Source organism: Anomalospiza imberbis, chromosome 2, assembly GCF_031753505.1.
Source record: "Anomalospiza imberbis isolate Cuckoo-Finch-1a 21T00152 chromosome 2, ASM3175350v1, whole genome shotgun sequence".
NCBI classification, from domain to species: Eukaryota; Metazoa; Chordata; class Aves; order Passeriformes; family Viduidae; genus Anomalospiza; species Anomalospiza imberbis.
In genome coordinates, this window is record NC_089682.1 from 117,055,023 (window position 1) to 117,078,647 (window position 23,625).

General features: G+C 50.1%; 2 protein-coding genes and 1 long non-coding RNA gene across 5 annotated transcripts; 1 reads left to right on the forward strand and 2 right to left on the reverse strand.

Annotated features, from left to right (window-relative positions):
* The first annotated feature begins 443 nt into the window (after nucleotides 1-443).
* On the forward strand, nucleotides 444-6,726 carry LOC137469733 (uncharacterized). The gene is made up of 3 exons (XR_010996664.1): nucleotides 444-762; nucleotides 5,346-5,466; nucleotides 6,603-6,726. It is a non-coding gene; the product is annotated as an uncharacterized lncRNA (long non-coding RNA).
* Nucleotides 6,727-6,808: 82 nt separating this feature from the next.
* On the reverse strand, nucleotides 6,809-14,596 carry LOC137469732 (spidroin-2-like). 3 transcript variants are annotated; one of them, XR_010996663.1, is made up of 4 exons: nucleotides 13,253-14,596; nucleotides 13,038-13,158; nucleotides 11,425-11,500; nucleotides 6,809-6,912 (listed from the first exon to the last, which is right to left on the reverse strand). XR_010996663.1 is itself a non-coding variant. In XM_068182761.1 (2 exons), the coding sequence occupies exon 1, from the start codon at nucleotides 14,317-14,319 to the stop codon at nucleotides 13,273-13,275; it is 1,047 nt and encodes a 348-aa protein (XP_068038862.1). In that variant the 5' UTR covers nucleotides 14,320-14,596; the 3' UTR covers nucleotides 12,068-13,158; nucleotides 13,253-13,272. The 3 variants fall into 3 exon arrangements, 1 of the variants encoding a protein (XP_068038862.1); XR_010996662.1 differs by lacking the exon at nucleotides 6,809-6,912 and adding an exon at nucleotides 6,932-7,911; XM_068182761.1 differs by lacking the exons at nucleotides 6,809-6,912; nucleotides 11,425-11,500 and having other exon boundaries at nucleotides 12,068-13,158.
* A 4,028-nt stretch (nucleotides 14,597-18,624) lies between these two features.
* On the reverse strand, nucleotides 18,625-23,043 carry MIS18A (MIS18 kinetochore protein A). The gene is made up of 5 exons (XM_068182762.1): nucleotides 22,788-23,043; nucleotides 22,632-22,698; nucleotides 21,875-21,997; nucleotides 21,040-21,133; nucleotides 18,625-20,356 (listed from the first exon to the last, which is right to left on the reverse strand). Exons 1-5 carry the CDS (start codon nucleotides 23,026-23,028, stop codon nucleotides 20,276-20,278), a joined length of 606 nt encoding a protein of 201 aa, XP_068038863.1. The 5' UTR covers nucleotides 23,029-23,043; the 3' UTR covers nucleotides 18,625-20,275.
* Between the last annotated feature and the right edge of the window lie 582 nt (nucleotides 23,044-23,625).

A 23,625-nucleotide genomic window follows, 5' to 3' on the forward strand; every position in this document is an offset into this window, starting at 1 on the left:
GTGTTCATGCCCCTCTGGGAAAGCTCGGAGCAGGATCAGTGCTGCAGCTGTGTCGTTTCCCTGCTCTCTGCAGCTGTTCCAAGGATGCCCTGGAGTGCTCTGGCTCAAGGCAGGATAATCTGTGTGTAAGAGCTTCCCCCTTGCCTGTGCGCCCAGCTGGGTCAGTCGCTGGGCTCCCATGGAACCCCTGAGGCTGGAAAAGCCCTTTGAGGTGCTGAAATGCCCCCAGGATAAACCTTCCCGAGCTGGAAGCAAAGACAGTGGCAGGGAGGGAAATCCAAGAGGGTGGTGGGAAGGGCTTTCTCCCAGGACTGGACACCCTCAAGGCAGGGGTGGTTTTTAAATGTTTTAAATGTGGTTTTTAAACGCTGCAGCAGCTCCCTCCCTACATGAGAGCTGCAGCAGCTTGGGCGAGTGTGAGGATATCCAGCTCTTCCTTAGGGCTTGGAGCACGGCAGGGTGCAGAGCTCATGTTAAATCTTGTTTAAATACTTTTAATATTAAAACAGAGACTTTGAGGAAATAACATACGAAAACCTATTGCAAGCATAGGTACAAGCTCTCTTTATTAAAGATCCCCATTGATGGATGTTTTGTCAAACCACTCTGAGGACAGAAGGTGTCCAAAAAGCTCCATTAACCCCTTGTCTTCTGCTGGTAGGGCAGTGTCTCACCCCAGGTCTTGGGGGCTGTGTGGAGATTCCTCCCTGGAGCAGGGTCACCCCGTGAGGATGAGCCACAGACATTCAGATCTTGGACCAGGTGAGGATCTCCTTCTACTTAGTAATTGCTTTTGCTGGCTTTAATGTCACAGCTCCAGTGTTCCTTCAGACCCTGTGCCCAGCAACAGCATTTAACAGCTCCTGTGCTGGGCAGGGAGCAGTTCCGCTGTGGGAAATGGACTTGTAGAAAATTTTCAGAGTTCTACAGAAGGTTTACATAGTATCTAGCTGCATGGAAATTTTGAGATAAGAAATGCTGACTTAGAAATGTTATGGAATAGGATGTGGTTGAGAGAGAAAGGGAGCTAGAAACAAGTTTTAAAGGATGACTTGGTAAATAAGACTAGATACTTTAGAGAAATAGAACTATGAAAGATGCACTGTAGTAGGACCCAAGAGGGTTAGTTTTAGATGATTGATTTTAAGGCATCTACAGCATGGTGTAGCAAAAGCTGATAGGCCAATAAATGTTTATAATGCATTGTAATTAGGAAATAGTTGGCTTCTGATTGTGATGGCGTGAATTCTAACATCTGTATTGTCTCACCCTTCATGTGAGACTGAAAATGGAATAAAAGTTTTTAAAACACCTCTCAGTTGCCTTATTTCTGAGTCAGAAAAGGGCATAATCTGATTAATTGGTGCTTTGTGTGAGGAAGATTTATCTCTCTCAATGTCCTGTTCCATGGCATTTCTAAGTCAGCATTTCTTATCTCAAAGTTTGCATACAGATACACACTCTGTGAACCTTCTGTCAAGCTTGGAGAATTCTCTACAAATCCATTTCCCACATGGAATTCATTACCCACATGGGTAGGGTTTTCAGTCTCATCAGTGTGCATTTAAATGAAGCTTTTGTCATATTCCCATCAGTCTCTCTGGTCTGGCACCCTCGGTCCCACGGGACAGAGCTCTGTGAAGGTTCAATCCCATCTGTACCGAGTCCTGCCAGCGTTTCCAGCAGCAGGTGCTGGAGGCAGCGGGGGATGCCTTTTGAGCCTGGCTTTCCCCTGGGGTTTTACAGGGTGTTACAAACTCTGCCCTTCAGGACCCAATGTTTAGTCTGAACGTTGATCCTACAGCTGGATAGTTCAGCTAGCAGGGATCAGTGTCAGCTCTTCGGCCCAAAACAGGTTTTGTCCCACAGGGACCGACTGAACTTCCCCAGATAGCACACAGATGATGCACTGGACTTCAGGGTTAATAGTGTTGCCAGGTGATTATTGTAAGGTTGAACTGAAGTGATGGTTGAGAGCTGCATCTCCCCTGCTGCTGGCAGAGGAGGCAGAGCTGGGACAAGGCAGCTCCTCCATCCCTTGGTCCCACCAAATCCCATGTTTTTCCTCCTGGGGCTGCTGCGGCTTGGATTCCCTAAGTTACAGATAAGAGCTGTGCTGAAGTTGGAATCTTGGAGGAAAGCTGGGCTGGAATGTCCCAGGAGAAGATGTTTTATGTGGAATGTGTTACTGAGGGTGTTACAGATGCCTGGGCTTTTACCTGGGAAGTTTTAGGGAGGATATTTTTATAAGGTAAGTGGTCCTCCATGTGCAAAGTTCTACTTTTGTGTCAGAAAGCCTTGGGAATTGCTCAGGAATGCAGCGTGGGAAGTTTGACCTCTGAAATGGGTCCTGTTCGGTATAAAATAGCCATTTTTTAGTGGTTTGTGGTTTTTCTGACCTTGGAGGAGTGTGGGGCTGACTAGTCAGGTTGGTGTCTGAGAAGAGGAAGGTGTTCTGGGTTCCAGCAGCACTCCCAGGGCTGCTGCTTTGGGGCGTGACACAGAACACAGCAATATTCCTGCTGTGCAAATGTGAGAGCGAGTGGAACAGCAAGTGGCAAAGCTGGGCTTTGCTCCTTAAATCCCAGAACAGCTGGGTTTAAGTTTCATCAGCCAGAGGAGGGAATGAGCCCTGGTGCCAGCCCTCCTGGGGGCACTGGACAGGTCTCACCATTTCTCTGCTATCATTCGCATTGTGTGATTCTCCCCTGGTCACAAAGGGCAGAAAATGAGGCAGGAGGGAGAGCTCATTTTGTTTCTGCAAACTCCAGGCTTGGGGCAGCTGCAAAGCACTTTGGGTTCAAATAATCCGGCCCAAATACATCAGCTTGAACCTCTCCTGGACACTTTTGGATCCCTCTGTGCCACTTCTCCTCTGGTCTTTTACCTGCGAGGTGTGGGCTCAGAAACACCTGCCTACTGGACGGGTTTTTACACATACAAATTTATTTTCTTAGAAAAGCCATCAGGTGTAATGAAAATCTATGGAAAACAGGTGGTTGGTACAGTAGGTGATGGTAGGTCTTGGGCTTTTCTTCTTCTTTTCTTTAACCTGTTGTTAAGAGGACCCCTAAACTGGAAAATTGAAGTGAGGGGGGAAGTAGCTTTTCTTTTTTTTACGTATTGCTGTGGGTTTTGGTATGTCAAGTGACCCTACCAAAACAGAATTGGAATAACTGAACTTCAGGACTCTGCACTTAATTATTTTAATGTGTTTGTGTGGGTGAAGGAAATGCCAAATCCCAGAGCAATTCTGTGTCTGTAATATTAAGTGCAACATCTTTAAAACCAAGTGCTCAGTGTGGGCTTTTCATGTGGATGCAAACGGTCTAAAAGCCTTTCTTGTGCCCCAAAAGCCAAAAGGAGCCGGCCAGAAGCAGGCCTTCATTGCCTATCCGGGATTTCAATTTGCTGTTGGAGTGTGCCCTCCAGTCTTCTCTCGGGTTTTTGTGCCAAAGGAGATCTGACCCCGGAGCCACGCAGGGTGTCTGTTGCCTCGGTAAGTGTAAAGGAAATTTGCCACGTCTGTCAGGAAAGCAGAAACATCCCGGGGTTTGTTTGGCCAAAGGTGGAACATGAAGATGTCCGTGCCAGTGGCGGGTGTGGGTGCTGACAGTTTTGGGTTGTGTGGTGCCTCTGGTCCCTCAGAAGTCAGGGCACAGCTGAAGCCAGGAGGGAAGCTGCAGCTGAGGGCAAGATTGGCTGTTTCTTGGTCCAGAACTGGGAGTGCTGGAAGAACAGCTTACCTCCTGCTTTCTCTCCATCACTGAGCAGAACATTAAGATGGTGCTGCGCTAAGCTCTCTCTTTTGTGGGTTGTTGTTTGGTTGGGGTTATTTTTTCTGGCTTTTTAATGTATTTCTGAGTGGTGCAGTGAGGAGCAAGTTGCTGGGTTACATGACTCCTGACTGACATATCACAGAAATGGGCATAGGTGTGTGCACGTGCTTCCTGGCAAATCCAGGTGTGACGTGGAAACCCTGAGTGAGGATTTGCAGCCTCAGCTGCACATGGCACAGGCTTCTGAAAATGGAAATGGACTTGTCAGAATAGCAGCTGTGAAGCGAAGCAGAATGAACACGCATGTGAGCAGAAGAACCAAGTGAAGTGGTACTTCTTGGTCCTGTGTGCTCCTCTGGCCTCTGCCTGCTGGGAACACTTTGTGTTGCAGCTCAGTGTGGTCCATTTCAGTGTTTGTTTGGTTTGGGTTTTGTGTGCAACAAAAACACTGGTCAGCTACTCTAAACAACTCCCCTCCTTTGCTGGACACATCCCTGGAGTGGGACCAGACTCCCTCTTACTCTGGAGGAATTCCCCGCTCCTCTGGAGAGGGGGTGAAGCCAAAGCTTAGGAGCAGAGGAAAACAACCAAACCAGGGGCACTATGTCTGTGATGCATCCAGCACCATGCCTTTCCCAAGCTCCCAGCACTGATGAATCTAAACAAGAAAATGCCTGTTCCTTCACTTCTCCAGGTCTCCCCCCACACCTCCCCTGCTTCCCCTGCTCTTATCCTCAGTGTGCCAAGCTCCTGCATCTCCCTGGCTGTCCAGCTGTAGCTCAGCTTGTCCTGGCTGTGGCTGATAAAATATGGGCCTGAGATTCTTCTAGCAGCAATCCGTTCTTTTAAAGAACACAAAGAGCACAATGCAGAAGAGCCTTCAGGAAATATATCCAAATAAGGGACTCTGTCTTCCTGCTTTTCCTGTAGTTCTCCTTCCTGTTTGCACCTGGGGTGGGAGGATGGGCATGGCCTGTATTTATCATATGAGAGTGGTGTTACTAAATTTGTCCGGAAGTTCTGATTACAGACACTCATTTTCTGTCAGAAAGCACTTTCATTTCATTCATTTCACCCAGGACGGCTCTCTGTGGTCTCGGATAGTGTTCCTTAGGAGGAAGGGCAGCCTTTGCCTCGCCTGCACAGCTCGGGTGGATGTGACAGAAATGGTGTGGCCTGACAAGGCATGAACAGCTGTCTGTGCTCCAGAGTGCCTTGAAACCTTTCTCTGTGAGGTTTTGGACAGGTTTCTCTTTGTGATTTCTTGTGATACAGCAACCCAGGTGTCCCTTCCTTTGTATAAAGTCCAATGGGAACGGACTGAATGACTGACAAGTGGGGTCTGGGATGAAAATGGTTATATTAAAATTAGGCTAAGAATGCAATAAGAAAAATGAGCTTCCTTTTAATGTCTGAAATAGTTAGGAATAAAAATGCTGGTAAAGGGCACTTTTATATTTGAATTGGTGTCATCTCTCTGGGATAAAACCCCATAGCAGAAGTGTGAAAGCCAGCATCCTTTGACATCCACAGTGGACTTAATTTTCTTTTCCTCCTCTCTTTCAGGACAGGAAAAATCATTAAACTCCTCCCATCTTTGCCAGAAGCTTCGATGTTAAAGCAGCCAAAGCCAAGAGGGGTCTGCAGGTCTGCACTGGAGGGCTCCTGGTCCTGCCCACGCTGCGGGGTAAGTCAGAGGGATGCAGGGTTCCTCTTTTCCTCTCTGCGGGGATTTACTGCTCAGGGAATGCCATTTCTGACGGCCCAGCCCTACCCGTGTGTGCTGGAAAAGGGCAGCAGGGAAGAGGGAAATGCCAGAGTTCCTTGGGGATGATGGGGTTGTGGTGTTTGGCTGTGCCCAGAGGGGCAGGTTGGGTGTTTTTTGTGCACCTAAGGACTGGCCTGGGGGTTTGGGAGCTCTCATATTCCCAGCTGTATTCCCAGCTCTGCCAGCTGCTGCAGGGCTGGGTGACAGCCTCTGCTTGGGCTGGGGCAGGAGCTGCAGGGGGAGGGCCGGGAGGATTTGGGAGCAGTGGGAGGAAAATGAGGGATGGTGCTGGGCAGTGATCAGCCTGTGCTTGTGTCAGCGCAGCCGTGCAGGGCACTGGCATCCGGGTACAGCTCCTGCTCTCCTGGGGTTCAAGGATGCAAGGTCTGAGGGACTGGGTTTGTCTGTGGCTTTCCAGGCCAGCAGGAGCAGGGGGGAATGGGGTGCCAGAGCTGTGTCCCATCGGGCTGTGCTTCCCTCTGAGCACTGAGAGTCTGGGCTGAGGCGAGATTGCTGTGAGTGCTTGCACGAGCAATCCAGGGAGCTCGGAATTGCATCCGCTGCTGGGAACACTGCCTTGGTTCTGCTCAGTTTGTGTCTGTGAGAAATGGGATTTGTGCTGCAGAGGTGCTGCTGGGCACAAAAAATGGAGCGAATCCTCTCCAGGGACGTGCAGTGAGGGACTTTGTAGCGGGGAAGGGGAGTATTCACAAACTATGTCAATATTTCTCCCAAAATTGGGAGAAATGGGGTGGAGCAGGGATGGGAGTGGTTTGGTTTTGTCTGGGCCTGTTATTCCTTGTGCAATGTTTTAAACCTGTTGTATGATTTACTCTCCAGTATCTTTCTAACAAAAGCTGACAGAAATTTAGGTTATGGGCTAGAAGCTGGGTCTGTTCACTGCAGAATCGTGCCAAGCCTGGAGGACTGGGGTGTGATGTCTGCTCTCAGCAAAGGTTACTGACTAATACTGTGTCGGATTTCCCTCAGTGCTGGGCAGGAGAGGTGAGGGCTTGGATCAGGAATTCTGCAAACTGGTTTATTGTGCTTTCCAGTGAGCCAGGGCTGGCACAAGGACTCGTGCAGGCACTGACTGGTCTGGTGCTGGAGCTGTTGCCCTGTGGAGCCATTTTAAAGGTATGATTATGGAACATTTTGGAGGCTGTTTCCAGAATTCCATTTGTAGCTGGATCTCGCTCCTAGTGCAGCTGTCCAGGTGAGGGTTCTGACCTCTCCAGACTTGTGCTCACCTTGGTACAGCGCGGGGCTGGAGCAGGTTTTCCAGGGAAGTGGAGATCACTGCGGACTGGCGCTCTGGAGAGCAGGGACTTGCTGGGATTTATTTTTGCAGAGCTGACACAAAGTCTGTAAAGCCAGCACAAAACTCTAATTCCTGTGGTTTTTGGGGAGGACGTACTGGTCACCCTGAGAGCTAGATCAGAGCCAGCGTTGGTGGTGACGAGTCTGAGCTCTGCAAATGCCACGTTTGGTGTGGTCTGTGTGCTAAAAGGAAGAGCCAGCCCCAGAGGGTGGCTGGTGGGCTCTGCTCACTGCTGTCCCCAGCTGTCCCCATGGATCTGCTCTGCTTTCAGGCTGTCCGTGCCGGAGCTCCCTGCAGGGCCCGAGGCCCCGAACCCTAACCTGACACAGAGAGAGCCCTGCTGTCCAAGGTGGGACATTAGTTTTGAAGAATTAAGAATTTCGGGAAAGTTCAGATGATGGTTCAATTAGATGTTGCTGAGTTAGCAGAAGCAGATAGATGGTAACAGCAGCTGGATCTTAGATAAGATATCCAGGATCTAGTAACTCACTGCTTGTCAATTTTATGTTTGGCTAGCTGTGCTCATCATGAGAAACAGAATGTGATAAACAGATTTCAGGGACACAAAAGCAGCTGCAGTCTTCCCATGCTTGAGGAATCCATTGAACACAGGAGAACCACAAGGTTTCATTTGTCACCTCTGCATTGAAGAGGTAGAAGGGTCAGAAAGAGGAAGACTTATTTTACTTCTTCTTTTGGAGACCCCTCCCCAGAATGGACCCCCGACATCTCAGGGAACAAAGCTACGCATGCTTAATTGCCATTTGCCAATTAGCAGAGGAAGCGACAGGGACGTGAATGTGCATTCATATTTTGTGTATTCAAGACTCCTGTAAATAAAAGGGCTTTGTAATGCCTGTGATTTTTGCGGAGCATACTCTTACTTAAAACCGTAGAAACGTAAGTTATTTTATTCTTTTTCTGCTTAATGTCTGTGTGTTGTATTTTTACATCAATCCAAGCTTCTCCCACGGCTGCAGATCAAATCTTTCAGTGCCTGTGGAGGTTTCTGGTTTTCTGATTCCCACGTCTCCCCTCTCTCTCTGTAGTAAAAAAAAAATTATTAATGGATTTGTTAAGCATTTGTTGTATATATTAACATAAATAAGGTGTTATGAGTATTATTATTATTATAATAATTAAAATGTATAATTTTGTTATAAGATTTGTAATTGTTATTACATTTAATTTATTAAATTAAGTTTTAATATTTATTATTATTTCTGATATTTCTTAAAGTTGTATATTTTTAGAAATAGATTTTGAGTGATTAGATAAATTTATACTTTTTATTTAAACTTTGATATTTATGTTTTTGTGTTAATAAAAGAAAATTTATTGTTGTTTTTTTGTAAAACTGCGTGTTTAATATTTTTGATATTTGTTAAAAAGTTATTTAATGTAAGGGATGTAGTATTAGATTCTTTATTTAGATAATATTTTAATTGAATTAACTGTTTTAGTGTTGTAGAAGTAATAGGTGGTATAAAAAGTGATACTAGAATTCTTTTTTAAAATTTCAAGGCTTAAAATTATTTTTATGTTTTGATTAGTATTGATGAATAAATGATTTTTTAATATTTTAATTGGTAATTAATTTAATTGGTAATTATTTTTAGATTAAGAGTTAATAATGTAAGGGTTTTTAAAATTACATGGATTATTTGTAATGTTTTTTATTGGTATATTAAGTAAATAAAGAATGGATTTTTTTGAGTAGTGATAGATAAATACAAAGTATTTATCAAGTATTTAAACTTGAAACTTTAACTAAAGTTACTTAAATGTTTCTTTAAGTTGGTTAATTGGTAAAGTGGTATAATTAAAAGTAAATACAGTAAATAGCCTACAAGTATAATATTTGATAAAATTTTATATTTTTAAGTTATTGAATAATAAGAATATTATAATATTGATTTTTATATTTAAAAAGAAACTTAAAGATTATTGTTTTTTGTGGGTGTAATAATACAAGATGTTAGGTGTAAGTTGGAAGTTTTGTGTAATTTGCATTTGTGTAATTTACATTTGTATTTACATTGTGTAATTTTGTTTGTATTTACATTGTTTTTTTATTTGTGGAGTGGTTAGTGCCTTTTTTGTGTAATATGGTTTTAGGTTTCTTATTGAAATTTACTTGGGTTTTTGTATTTGTTGAGATATAAGTAAACTTTATGTTTTGGTATGAGAAATAAAGTATTGGTAAGTTTTGTTTTATAAAATTGTATAGAGATTTGCAAGATAATGATCTAAGTTGTTATTATTATAATTCTTTAGTTATAAGCATGAAGAAATTTAAGAGTAAAATAATGTATGTAGTAAAGAAGAAATTGGTACTAATTAGGGATTATTTAGATAATATCTATAATTAGCAACATATGTGAAATTTTATAATTAGTAAGTATTAAAATGTTGTATATTATTTTAGAGTTTATAACAGTTGATAAATGTTAAATTAGTGGAAGGTTGGATAATTATGTTTGGATAATGATTTGAATTTTATTTTTGATGTAGAAAATATTTGGGTTTGTGGTTAATTATTTTATTTAGGTAGAGTTAGGGTTTAGTTATAGTTTAAACTTTAATTGATGGATGTTACTTAATGTGTTTTTATATTATGTCTTTAAAAATAGTAGTAATGAGTAAAAATTTTAGGATTAAAGATGAATTATGTTATTTAATAATTGGATTTTTTTAGAAGTTTTTTTAGAATAGAGATGTTTTGAATAGAGTGAATTTTTTTAAAGATTTGAAAGTGGTTATAGACAGGATTGTGAGTTTGGATTTGGATATTGAGAGTGTGAAGGTGGAGGAAATGTATGAGAGATTGATTACTTAGTGTGAAACTTAGAAAAATAAATTAATGCTCTAGTTAGATTTTTTATTGACGTGTTTTTGTAATAATAACTGAGTAAAGTGACAAGATTAACAGTTTGGAGGAGGTTTTTAATGAAGTTTAATTTTTCTTTTTTTTTTAATTTTGAAAAATATCTAAAATTATGAGAACATTAGGTTAAATTATGGACTTAACTTGGTTTAAGAGATGTATAAAAAGAGAATAAAAAAAGTATGATTTAGAAATCATATGTGGTTTTTATATAATTATATAAAGTGATGGTAAAGTATATAAAAACTGGTTGTAAATATTACAAAAATATTTTATAAATAATGTTTATTATTAAAAATATTTATATTATATAATTTTGCATATTAGTGGTAAGTGTTTGAAGAAGTTAAGAAAACTTTTTAAAAATATCTATATATTAAGGAAATAGAGTAAAAATTTTTAAATACCATATTATTAATAGTAAATACTATTTTTGGTGTTATTTATAAAAGATAAAAATAGTAGAGATTGTAATGAAGACTAGAATTTTTGATTAAATTGATGATGTAATAAACTGTATTTTTTTTTTACTTATGAATAGGTGTTAGTGTTGTATTTCAGTTGTTTTAATTTTAGTTGATTTATTTTTTAAGAAAATTAACTATATACTTTAGATAAATGGTTTTTAATAAAATTTAGGAGACATTACATTAAATAACATTTAAATTTAGAATAAATGAATTCTGATAGTAAGGAATAATAAACTTAATTTTAATAGAATATTAAAGTGATTAAATGAAATTTAAGAACTTTATTTAAACCTAAAGGTACTGAAATTTAATTTTGTTTGATTTTATTAATAGTTAACTTATTGAAGGTTATTATTTATAAATATTGTCAGTTTTTAAGTATTTTGGTTTTGGAGAAATTTTAGATTGTTATGATTATTACTTTTATCTTTACATGGTGTTTTTATTTTTTGGGAGATATGTTTCTTGGTAAAAACTTTTATTTATGTTATATTTAGAATGGTACTAATTTGTATAGTGAGGTTTTTTTAAAATTTAGGATATTGATTAGATTGTTTTATATTTTTTGTGGGCTTTGAGTAATATTTATTTACATGTTTAGGTTTTTTATATCTGAAGTATGTTTTGATGGTTTTTGTTATTTTTTTAAAAGTTTTTGATTTAGAATTTGAAGAGAATTTGGTGTTCAGAGGAAATAAATTGAGGGTTTTGTGGATATGGTTGAGTTGTATTTTTAATGTTAGTAAGGACTACTTTTGGTACGTTATTTTGATTTTTTGTTTGGTTATGGGGAGGGTGTCTTGTTAGAGGTGTAAGCGCGAGACTGGCATTAGGACTTTCTGTCTAATGTTCTATGAGCCTGTGAAGGAGGAGGTGTTATTTTAAGTTTTGTAAAATACACTGAGAATTAGTTAAAATCATGGAAGAAGCACTATGGTAATTAAAGGGTGTCATGTTTAAAGAGTTATAAATCTTTTTTAATAACTGCTTGACATAAGGTGAGCTTCATCTGCTTTTTCTGCCCCAGAAAACATCACGCACATCCACATCAATGGCATGGCCTCTGCCCATTGCTCATGTTTCACCCAGCCAAAATCAAGACCAAAAGTTGGTTGGGCTTTAAGAACTTGAAATAACTTTGAAGCAAAATAAATCACGTTTTTCTCCTGTGTTTTTTTCCTTTCAGATGCTGCACTTACCTCTGTGGACACGCACTGGGCTCTCACTGCAGGAACCCATCAGGGCCTTGAGGGCTGCGAGTTCATGTTCTTCTCACTGGCGAATTGGAAATAATTGATAATTAATTGCAGAAATGTTTTCTGGAGCCTTTCCCCTTTTGTGCTCCACTGTGGGGGACAGGGGCAGAGGAGCGGCCTCGGGCTGGAAAGGGGCAGGAGAAAGGCAAAGGGACCTCCCTGGTGTCACCAGGGCACCTGTGGGGAACAGAAAGGGCACTGTGCAGGCAGGTGGAGGTGAGGAGTGGGCAGTCTGGGGCAAAATCTGAGTGTGTCTGCAGGGAAATAAGTAAGGGATATTTTGGAGGGAAAATCTGAGGTCATGAGTTCACCCAAGCTGTGTTTGCACAAAGTGGCACCAGAGGTGAAGGTCAATCCAAAGCCAGCCCTGCTCAACCTCTAAGTCCCAGAATAAATTCTACAAGCTACCCATTGAGGGACTAAAAACACATAAAAACACAACCAAGGGCAAACCAGAAGGTTCCTGGGAACCCCATTAGAGCGTTGTCATAGCCTTTTTAACAGCGTTCTACATTTTTTATTACAACACTGCGTTTCTCTGTTGGGATCATTCACTCTGTGGGCTGTGGGGCTTTTTTGGGTTGGAACTCCCTCACGGTGGCCCTGACACTGCTCAGGAGCTGGGAGAAAAAGCAGAGTCAGAGCTTCTGGCACGGGCAGGGTGTTTTCCCCCAGAGCGGATCCAGTGGCTGCCCACCAGCCTGGCCAGGTGGGAGCTGCTTTGGCTCCAGCTTCTGCAGGGAAAGGAGGTGTTCAGCTGATTCAGGTGACATTCCAGCAGCCTCATCTCCCATCCGTGCTCCTGCCCCTCCTGCTCCCAGCTCCCGCCCCGCCGGGCTGACTGTGCCTGTGCCGAGGGGAATTTGTCCCACCAGCAGCAGGGAAGGACACGAGCTCCCACCCTGGCACTTGGATTGTCCCTCTGGGGAATGCTGGCTGCTGGGATTTAAGATCATTCCATACATTTGGCTGCTGAAATTTCCCAGCCCAGGGGCTTTAGCAGGAAGGTTGTTCTCTGTGTGGTGCCCAGATTTGGGGTTTAGTATCAGCTTTGCTAGTTCAGATTAATTATACCCACAGCCCCAAATTCCCTGCTGAATTCCTGCTGGAATAACCTGACAGTGCCTCGTGGAGAGTAAAAATTGCCATGCAGAGCTGCGACTCTAATACCAGCTGTGTCAGGAACCAGCAGAGGTTCCAGGGAAGCTCAGTGGGATCGGGACAAGGACAGGTCTGTATTCCATAGAACTTGCTATTTAAAACCCTCATCCCCCAGCCCCACTGATGTCCCCGGGGTCACTTGACAGAGTTCCCTGGAATTCAGCCGATTTCACCCCCCCGGAGCTCAGGCTCCAGTTGATATTTTAAAGCAGGACAAGGCAGTGGCTGGATGTGCTCCTGGCCTGTGCTGAGGCAGCCCCTGAGCCCAGGGGAGGACACATCTCCCTGCAGAAGCTCAGCTCCTTTCAGAGCCTCAGCAGTGGCCTCTGCATGTCCTTTTCCCTCAGGAAAGGGATGCGCATCCCTGCCTTCAGCACACCTCCAGTGGGACTCACCTGCAAAACTTTTCCATTGCTTCTGCACTTCCAGCTGGCTCCCTGGAAAATTCCAAACATCATCCCATTCAAACCTCTGATTTTAAGGTATCTCCGAGACCCATTGCTTGGGATTTAATATCTGTGAAGGAAGAGTGCCTTGGCTTAAGTCCTGCTGGCGGACGATGGCCTCAGGCTGGAAAAGAGGGAAGCGATTCGGGGTGGCCGGGACATACCTGGCAGCTTGTGTGGGTGGTCAGAGACAGGATTTGCTGTCTGAGCCCCTCAGCGAATGGCCCGTGCCTCCATTCCCAGGTAATGCCAGCCATTCCTCGGGGTCCTTCTGGGCTGTCAGTGGCATCTGTCTGGGCTGAAGCATCCCTGCGTGCCTGTTCAGAGCAGCCCCTGGCCGAGGAGCCGCAGGCAGCCTTTTAGCTGTGTCCGTGCTGTCCGGTACCCCAGTGCCCACGCCCTCTGCATGCCACGGGCAGCTCCTCCCCTGCAGACCCCAAGCACAGGAGGTGCTGCCTGCCTTTCGGGGGCTTCTGGCCTCCTCCAGCCCCGCACCGGGCACCAGCGGAGCGGGAGCAGCGGCCCCAGCGGAGCGGCTGCTCCCGGCCACGGCGCTGCAGCCCCGCTCGTTCGGCGGGGGATGCGGGCACGAGGGAGGTGGAGGTGGGCGCTGCCTCTCGCAGGGGAGCGCGGTGGCCACGGGGCTACCGGGGCTCGGCATCCCACGAGGGCTGTGGCGCGGCTCCGTGTCCGCCCGTGGGGCGGGAGGCGGCGCTGAGGGAGCGGCGGTGCCGATGGGGTCCCGGGGCCGGCACGGGCGGTCCCCCTGCCCCGCCCGCTTCCAGCCACGATCCAGCGCCTGCTCTAGGGAAGCGCCGTCCTCCTGGCGGGCCCGGCTCCCCGCGCCGGCCGCAGCGGGAGCGCGGCCCCGGCCCCCCGCGCCGGCCGCAGCGACAGCGCCCGTCCCGGAGCGGCTCTTCCCGCCCTCGGCGATGCCGTTCCCGATCCCAGCCCCAATCTCTCCTCGATCCTCCGGCCCTGGCACCCACAGCCTGCCCGCCGAGGAAGAAGCGGCTCTACCCGGCTCCCGGAGCCAGACACCGGCAGGACCAGGACCCGAACCCCCGGGCCGAGATCCTGATCCCGGTCCCACCTGAGTGCCTTGGACACCGCACAGCGCCGGGAGCAGCCCCCGATCCGGATCTCCGCACGGCGCTCCGAGCGATGGTCCCGCCGCAGCCTGACACGAGCATCCCCGCGCCAAACGGAGCGGGCGCGGATCCGCCGGCATTTACGGGCGCGGAGGGGGGCGGGGCCCGGGGGGCGGGGCCGGCACAGGTGTGCGCACAGGTGCGCGGGGCCCCAGCGCGGCTGCGCGGGGCGGGGCCGTGGGGGATTTAAACCGCGGGGAGGGCCCGGCGGAGCCATTTGCTCCTCGGCGCTCGGTGCGGGAGGCTGCGGCCGGGCCGGGGCCTATATCTCTTTTTCTCTGTATTTCTTTTCTTCTGCGTGTCTGTTCTTTTGTATTTCTTTTTCTCTACACCTCTCCTTTCTACACTTCCTTCCTCCCCTCCCCCACCCCCTACACCCTCCCCCCCAACCCCCCCTCCCTCTCCCCCCTAGCCCTCCCCTCCCTCCCCCCGGGGCGGTCCCCCCCTACCCCCCCTTCCCTATCCTCCCTCTCTATTCCCCTACTCACCCCAACCCTCCCCTGTTCCTCTATCCTCTCCCTCTTCCTTCCCTCCCCAACCGGGTTCCCCCGTGCCCCCTCTCCCTGCTCCCCTTCCCCCGCTCCCCTTCCCCCACCCAGTCTCTGCCCACCTGCTTTTAATCCTCCTGCTTCTTCCTTCACTCTTCCTTCCCCCCCACACCCCGGCTCCTTCTGCCCCCTTTCCGTGATACCTTCCCCCACACCTTCCACCTCCTTCCCCAAACCTGCCTTCAACCTTCCTTTCCTCGCTCCACCCTGCCTTCCCCCCAGCCCCCTCCCCGGCTGCCCTGCACACCCCGACCTCTCCCCACCTGCCCACTGTCCTTCTCACCTTCCCCTCGACTACCCCTCTGCTCCCCTTTTCTCGTTCTCCATTCCGCTCTCCTTCTTTCCCCGCAGCCGCGGGGCTCGGGGCGCCGGAGAATAAAGCCCAGAGGGCCGGAGCCCGGCGCCCCACGCCCTCGCTGGGGTCCCCACACGGGGCCGGGCCCGCTCTGCGGGTCCCCCCATTCCAGTCCAACACACCGCCCGACACTGCCGGGGCTCCGGCTTTCCCTACATCACACTGGGGGGGTCGGGCTGGGGGTCAGGGAGGGCCCCCTCCTCCGGAGGGGGTCCTGGGTGGGGAGGGGGGTTTTGGGTTCGGGGGCCCCCTCTTTAGGAGGGGGTCCTGGGGGGAGGGGGGGGTTAGGAAGGGCCCCCTCCGGAGGAGGGGGTCCCGGGGGGGGCGGGGCAGACCCCCTCCGGAGGGGGGGGTCCGGGGGAGGGGGGCGGGGCGGAGGGGGGGCCTTCCCCCCTCCAGTCCCCGCCCCCCTCCCCGGGACCCCCTCCTCCGGACGGGGTTCGCCCCGGCCCCCTCCCGGGGACCCCCTCCTCCGGACCGGGGGGAGGGGGCGGGGAGGGCCGCACGTGTGTCTGTGTTTGTCACTGTGTTTTTTTCACTGTCCGTTCACGCTGCAGTTACATTCCCCCCCTCTGCTCCCCCCCCGCCACCCACCCCCACCCTCCCCCCCGGGCCCCGGTCCGGAGGAGGGGGTCCCCGGGAGGGGGCCGGGCGAACCCCGTCCGGAGGAGGGGGTCCTGGGGAGGGGCCGGGGACTGGAGGGGGGAAGGCCCCCCCCTCCGCCCCGCCCCCCTCCCCCGGACCCCCCCCTCCGGAGGGGGCCCGCTTCGCCCCCCCCCCCCCCCCGGGGCCCCCCCCTCCGGAGGGGGCCCTTCCCAACCCCCCACCCCGGACCCCCTCCTAATGAGGGGGCCCTTCCTAACCCCCCCCACCCCGGACCCCCTCCTAATGAGGGGGCCCTTCCCAACCCCCCACCCCGGACCCCCTCCTAATGAGGGGGCCCTTCCCAACCCCCCACCCCGGACCCCCTCCTAATGAGGGGGCCCTTCCTAACCCCCCCCACCCCGGACCCCCTCCTAATGAGGGGCCCCGAACCCTAACCCTCCCCCCCCCACCCCGGACACCCTCCGGAGGTGGGGCCCCCCGAACCCGCACCCCCCACTCCGGGTCCTCCTCCTAACGAGGGGGCCCCGCGTGATGCGGAGAAAGCCGGAGCCCCGGCGCTGTCCCGTGTGTCCACCCACTCGTGAACAGCACGGGGACACTGCCAAGGGGCTCCAGCCAGGGCCCGGGGCGCCGGGCTCCGGCCCTCTGGGCTTTATTCTCCGGCGCCCCGAGCCCCGCGGCTGCGGGGAAAGAAGGAAAGGGGCGATGGGAAGAGAGGAGGGCTAGCAGGGCATGAGAAAGGGTAGGGAGGGAGATCGGGCTGTGGAGGAAAGCGGGAGGGGAAGGGAAAGGCCGGCAGCGGGGAAGAGGGACGGTGGACAGAGGAGGGAGAGAAGGGGAAGAGAGAACGGAGGAGCGGGGTGGGGAGAGGAGTGGGGGGTGGATGGGGGGGGGGTCGGGTTTGGGGGAAGAGGAGGGGTGGGTTTAGGGGAGAAATAACAGGAATATGGTGAGAAAAGAAGGGTAGAGGGTGGGACAGGAGGGGAGGCCCAAAGGGGACGAGAAGGAAAGGGGGGAAGAGAAATAAAGGGAATACGGGGAGAAGGAAGGGTAGAGGGGACACGGGAGGGGAGGCCGAAAGGGGAGCGAAAGGAGTCGGCTTTGAGGAGGAGAAGAAAAAAGGGGAAAGGCAGAGGAAGAAGGGAATAGGAGCAGGAGGAAAGAAGGATAGAGGGGGGAACAGGAGAGAAGGCCGAAGCTGCGGAGCCCGGACAGAAAGCAGCCGTCCGCAACGCGCTCAGAGTGAGCAAATGGCGGCTGAGGCGATTTCCGGCACTTACAAGACCTCGGCCCCGCCCCGCGCAGGCGCCCTGGGGTCCCGCGCACCTGAGCCAGCCCCGGGCCCTCCCCTAAAGCTCCGCCCCGGGCCCGCCTCCCGGAGCCCCGAGCCCGCCTCCTGGCCCCGCCTCCCGGAGCCCCGGCCCCGCCTCCCGGAGCCCCGGGCCCGCCTCCTGGCCCCGCCTCCCGGAGCCCCGGGCCCGCCTCCCGGAGCCCCGGGCCCGCCTCCCGGAGCCCCGCCTCCCGGAGCCCCGGCCCCGCCTCCTGGCCCCGCCTCCCGGAGCCCCGGGCCCGCCTCCCGGAGCCCCGGGCCCGCCTCCTGGCCCCGCCTCACGGAGCCCCGGGCCCGCCTCCCGGTGCCCCGGGCCCGCCCCGAGCCCGCCCGGGATGGAGGCGGGACCGTCGCTCCCGGGCCCGCCCGTCACACCGGGGGCGACCCGGGCCTGCTGCCGGCCCTGCGCGGAGCCCGGAGCGCCGAGGCGGGGCCGGGGATGGGGCCGCGGGATCAGGTTCGGGTCCTGTCGGTGTGGGTCTCGGGCCGGAGGACCGGGGCGGCATCGGGACCGGGACCGCGGCGGGCGGCAGGAGCCGCTCCGGGTCGGGCGCTGGGGCCGAGCCCGGCGGCGGCGGCGATTTCCTGGTGCTGACTGGAAGCGGCCGGGGCGTGGGGACCCCGCGTGCCGGCCCCAGGACGCCACAAACGCCGCCGCTCCCCGCGGTGCCAGGGAATTTTTTTTTTTTTTTTTTCCCAGTTTAGGCCGAGATTTTTTTATGAGAAAACTCAAAACTCAAGGGTACGGGATCTGAGGGGAGAGAAGAGATTCTGGTATAAATTCAAAATGCATTGCGAAAAATAACATGGAACAGCTCATTTCCTCTCCCAGACTGGTTTCTGTGTGATCGTCTGTGATTCCCACTGCTCCGATGGGATTTTCAGCCTGTGGGGCTGTTATGACTTGCCAGGTGCTAAGCACGACATAAAATAATGGGAGAACTCCCTGGATCTGGCAGTGGAGCCTCTCAGTAGTGTCCCCAAAGTCTAGCAGTGCCCAGCATCTCTGGGTGGAAGTGGAGGGGTGCCAGCACAGCCCCTCTGCAGTGTTCCTTTGGAGCTGACACTTCCCAGCATCCCTGACCAGGGTTTGGGGGTCCCAGCACAGCCCCCCTGGCACAGGCCCCCTTGCTTCTTCAAGTTCCCTTTGACCAGGATCATTTTCATGGGGGTGGGAGCACCCAAAGCCAGCAGAACTGGCCTTAACCACTTTTTGTGGGATGTCCTCTTCCTCACCAAACTCCCACTGTCAAAACCCAGCTTGAGGCTCAGGTCCCCATCCCCTCAATCTCTCCAAGGAATTGGGCTTGGATTTCCCAATCCAGCAGGGCAGAAATGCTGTTGTCCTTACTGTATATCCTCGTTGCAGTAATTGCTTAAGAAATAATTGAAATAAATTAAAGGAATGAAGAGAAATAAGAGCTGCCAGCTCCAACTAAGGGATGCTCAAACCCCTTATCAATATTTTGCTTTAATTAACCAACTCAAACAAAGTAATTAATGCCACATTGATACAGTATGATTCTTTTTAATTGAGTTAATAGATAAATATTGCAGAATGTAAAAACGTTTGTAAACCCAGAAACTCTTTCAAGAGCTAGACAGGGCACAGCTGCAGAGAGTCTTGTGGTTCAGGGGAAAACCCCCAAGTTTTCAGTCTTTAGCATCTTCCACTGTGTTGTCACTGAGAGCAAACACAGCTTCAGCCTCAGGAACACACGGAGAGTCAGGGATTTTGCAGATCCTGGTCTCGCCTCAGCCTTTCCGCAGGTACAGCCTGCAGGGAGAGGGAAGAGAAAGGGTCAGAACGGACAGCCTACTTCCAGAAAATCATCACAAGTCATAAAGCGTTAAGTAGAGCTGTAAGAACTTCCCCAAAGGTTCATTTCCCTGCCGACTGAGGGCTCCAAGTTGAAGCACAGGCTGGACCTGCCATGGACAGACTACGGGAACCCCAGAAGTAAAAGCAACTGGGCCCATTCCATAAAACCTTCCAAAATCAGGCTCCCAGGATGTGGCCATCTCTTCTCTCACCTGGTGGTGGAAGCACAAGTAATGATCTTCCTTCCTGTGGGTTTTTGGGAATCTGCAGTGAACTGCAGGGGGAAAAAAACAAAGCCCAAGTATTTCCCACGACCGGAACAGAAAAGTGGGGAAAAAGGATGCAGGGGCACTCCTGGTGTGATAACTGGGATCCAACCTCTCCAAACCAATGGAAGCAGAGACTGAGTGACAAAGCCTTTGGGAACAGTTTGCTGGGATTCGTAAGAAAACAGATGAGTTTTGTTTTGGCAGTAAAGCCAAGCTGGTTATTACCTCATCAGCCGGGTACAGCAGCAGCATCCACAGGAATCTGTGAGGTACAGGGCTGTGGCACTGGCCATTAAAATAGTTCCTACCTGTCCTTTCACAAGGCAAGATGGTTTTCCCATACAGCAAATGTTTTTTGAATTAAGAAGATAACACTATAGTCAACTGGAGAAAAAAAAGTGAGATCTGTTAATTTTTCCTAAGCCAGGCAAAAAAAGAAAGCCAAATCAAACCAAAACAAAAACTAACATAACAATGAAAAAAAACATATTAAGCATATTTCAAGAGAGTTTAAATTGGAATGAGGTGACTTACTTAGAAAGCTTGAAAAGTTGCAATGCTGGAAAAATCTAATGCTGCAAAGGAAGCCTTTTCTTACATCACATTTTAGCCCTAAACTTCCAAAACCCCCGCCAAATTAACAATTCACCACATATAGTTATTGAGTCATTCCTGTCTTTGAGCACGAGTCAAGCTAAAGCTATGGAGACAAGAAAAACATAAGTGACTTAATGCTGCTCCTTTGGATATTACAGAATCACAGGGAGGGTTTTCCTTAGCTTAGGAAAATGCACACCCAGTTCAGTAGATACTGAATAGCAGGGAAGTCAGGAGATAAATGTTTTGCTGTCAGAGACAAAAATTTAAATAAATATTTACATTAAACCAGAAGTCTACAGATTGTCTGATTGGAAGTCTTTATTATGAAAAACAGCCCTGGGGTATCCTCTTAAGGGACAAAAGAGGAACTCCTGGTGGGACACAGCCTCGGTCAGCACTGCTCCCATGGCCTTCAGCTCTTTCACAGTCCTTGCAATGTCCCCAGAGATCCCAGAGGATGACAGGGCCAAGGCTCTCTTCTGCTGCAGCTCAGCGTGCATTTCCTGTCAGTCTTGCCACTGCAGAGCAGCCATGCGCGACTCGATAGTGCTCAGCCTTGTCTCCAGAGCTTTGAATATCGTATCGACCTGCAAAATAGCCAGGAAGAGGAACTGGCTTACACACAGGATTTGACAGCACAAAGAGCATGTGGGGATGTCAGAAAGAATCTCACACCACCGATTCTTTTCATTTGATTCTTTCCCTGATACTCTCATACTTTGAAAGCTCACCCAACTCTAACATTCACTGTCCACACAGTGGACAGTTCCAGCCTTGGTGTCAGACCCACACACTCAGCTTTAGCTGGACAACCTTCAGTTTCCACAGTCAACTTCCTTACACTATTTGCTCCCAGCTCTTCCTACCTGCAGTCACAAGATTTTAGCTGAGCAAAACATCAACTTGATTTATGATGTTGTATTGCAATACAGACCTACAGCAAAAGCATCAAGTCCATTTGCATGAAAGGCAAGAAGAAACATGACTAAAAGTTAGGTGAAGATCTGTAGAAGTGAATCAGAACTAACTAGAAACAACATAGAGACGTAAATAGAAACCTAATGCTGTGCTTGATGAAGAGAAAATGCTAATTACCATGAAAATTGAAGGAAAAGCTACTGAAAATCTTGCATAACACAAGATACCAATGACATGCCACAATGCACTGAATTACTCTGGGTGAAATAAGCTGTTCTGAAGAAACTGTTGAAGAATATTAAGGTTTCACAGAGGTGATGTAGACAAAGAATTATATAAGGTTAAATCTCACCCTTTCCAGCACCTCTTGCAAGACAGCTCGACTTTCAAGAGTAAGCGGTTCCTCATGAATAACAGCTTGCTTTCCTGGGGTTCCTAGAATATAGCTGAGATGCCACAGTTTAGATCATGCACTTCTCACTCTGAAGCCAAAAATCCAGACACAGCACTCCTCCAGAACCCTGAGAGACAGACATGGGCTCTGGGGCTGCAGGATGCAGTGAAAAATTGCACAGACACCAAGAACAGTTTTGCACTGGCTGGGAGAAGCAGCATAACTCTCCAAGAAAAGTGCCATTCTGCAGCCAGGTTAGCGCTTTGGAGAATTTTACTGTCAAAAAAATAAGGTATCATAGCTGTGGAATTAAGAAAAAAAACCCCAAAGCACTGTCCAGAGCACAAGGGAGAACATCCACAGCAATATAACAAAATAAATGTGAACTTCAGAAAAAAACAGTGACATTAAAACTAGTTCAGGTGAACACTGTCCATTAGGACAATGCTTGCATAAGATAACTTTGGCACTTGGTTTGGGCACTCTTCTGATCAAATGAGAAGGAACCTTCCCGTGCCCTGGACCTGGTGATATTTTCTTGGCTGGAATGCAATTTCTCATACAAAAGGCAGACCTGGCTGTTTTGGTTTTTTTTTTTTCCTAGGATTTGCCTTACACAGGTGATGTTCCTCACAACTGAGCACTATGATGCCAACAGCAGCAATACAGAAAATCACTCTGGGACAGAGCAGCAGGAAAAGCTCCCTCTAGACTTCCCAGAGATATGACAGGAGCACCCTCAGTGTGAGTCAAGTGGAGCTGGCAGGCTGACCCATAAACATTCCGTATTTACCTGTCAATAGAGTCAACACTGAAACAGAACAAATCTCTCTTGTAGTCGAGGTTCTTTGAGGTGCACCTGTAGATGCTGCCAAGTGTCCTTGAGCAGCCAGAGCAGAATAAGGTTTCTACCATGCTGTAAGTAAGAAATAACATTTATTCAGAAGAAAATAAAAGGAAGCACCTCTCCCCATCCCTTTTCTTAAAAAAAAAAATGCATTAGAATTTTTTTAAGCATCCATTCTTGCTTTACACAGTGTAAATTATGAGCATTCATCTTTCAGCCTGAATTTGCAACAGCTCCTCAGGCTGACAGACCTCAGCAAGACCATCAGAATCACTAAATTGTGGTCGGGACATTAAAGCTCATCCCATTCCACCCCCTGCCACGGGCAGGGACACCTTCCAGTGTCCCAGGCTGCTCCAAGCCCCAGTGCCCAGCCTGGCCTGGGACACTGCCAAGGATCCAGGGGCAGCCCCAGATGCTCTGGGCACCCTGTGCCAGGGCCTGCCCACCCTCCCAGGGAAAAACTTCCTGATATTAATCTAAACCTGCCTTCCTTCATCCTAAGGCCATTCCCCTATTCCCCTTGTCAATCACTCCATGTCCTTGTGAGAAATCCCTCTGCCTTAGGCCATAAGCGGCTTGTACAGACCACCCCGAGTAAGTGTTCCAGAGGCTCTCGGGGCACACGAGCACTCCGGGCCCTTTACCGGGCTTGTCCTCAGCGCCTTCCCCGGCACCGTGCCCAGCCAGGACCGGCCCTCACCATCCGCACTCGCCGGGCAGCTTGGACACCTTCCGCTCGGGGTCCACGGCGACGCTGGCGGCCGCACCTGCAGCGGGAGGGAAGGAGGGAGGGAGGGAAGGAGGGATGGCGGCACCGACGGCGGGGACGCGCCGGGGCGGCGGGGCCGGCACTCACTGCGCAGCAGGATGCAGCCGCTCTCCTCGTCGTTGGACACCCAGCTCGAGGTGTCGCCCACGGGCCGCCTGCAGCCGGCGCACAAGAACACCATGGGCATGGGCGCCGCGTCCGCCCGCTGCTCCTGCTGCTCGGCCCGGCCGCCGCCCGGCTCCAGCAGCGACAGCGAGTACTCCAGCTCCGGGCACAGCGCCATCGGCTCCTGCCCGCCCGCCGAGGCACCGGCCGCGGTACCCAGCATCGCCTTCGAATCGCCCGCCGAGGAAGCGGCACTGACGGTGGACTTCGCCCCGGAACTGCTCCCGCGCCGCCCGCCCGCTGAGGCTGCCCCGGAACTGCTCCCGGAACTGCTCCCGGAACTGCTCCCGGAACTGCTCCCGGGGCCGGCCCCGCGCCGCCCGCCCGCCGAGGCTGCCCCGGAACTGCTCCCGGGGCCGGCCCCGCGCCGCCCGCCCGCCGGGGGCCGCTCCCGGAGCCGCCCCAGCACCGCCCGTGCGGCGTTTAGGCCTCGTAGGGCCACGGAAGCAAAGCAAAGGATGTGGTTATTCCAGTACATCGTTTTTCTGTGAAGCGTTTTATCAGGTCACTCCTAACTCAGAGAACCTCCTGAGCTGTAGGGGCCCACAGGGACCATCCAGTACCACCCCTGTCCCTGCCCAGACCCCCAGCAATCCCACCCTGGGCATCCCTGGCAGCGCTCTCCAAAGGCTCCTGGAGCTCTGGCAGCCTCGGGGCCGTGCCCATGCCCTGGGGAGCCTGGGCAGTGCCAGCACCCTCTGTGGAAGAACCTTTCCCTAAATCCAACCTGAACCCCTCCAGACACAGCTCCAGCTGTTCT

Excerpts from the sequence above, each read along its gene's own strand:
- LOC137469732 (XM_068182761.1), bottom strand. The coding sequence starts at position 14,319 with ATGCCGGCGGATCCGCGCCCGCTCCGTTTGGCGCGGGGATGCTCGTGT.
- MIS18A (XM_068182762.1), bottom strand. The coding sequence starts at position 23,028 with ATGCTGGGTACCGCGGCCGGTGCCTCGGCGGGCGGGCAGGAGCCGATG. Across the intron at positions 22,699-22,787 it reads CGGCTGCATCCTGCTGCGCA|GTGCGGCCGCCAGCGTCGCC; the intron begins GTGAGTGCCGGC and ends CTCCCGCTGCAG. Across the intron at positions 21,998-22,631 it reads CTGCCCGGCGAGTGCGGATG|CATGGTAGAAACCTTATTCT; the intron begins GTGAGGGCCGGT and ends TCTTACTTACAG.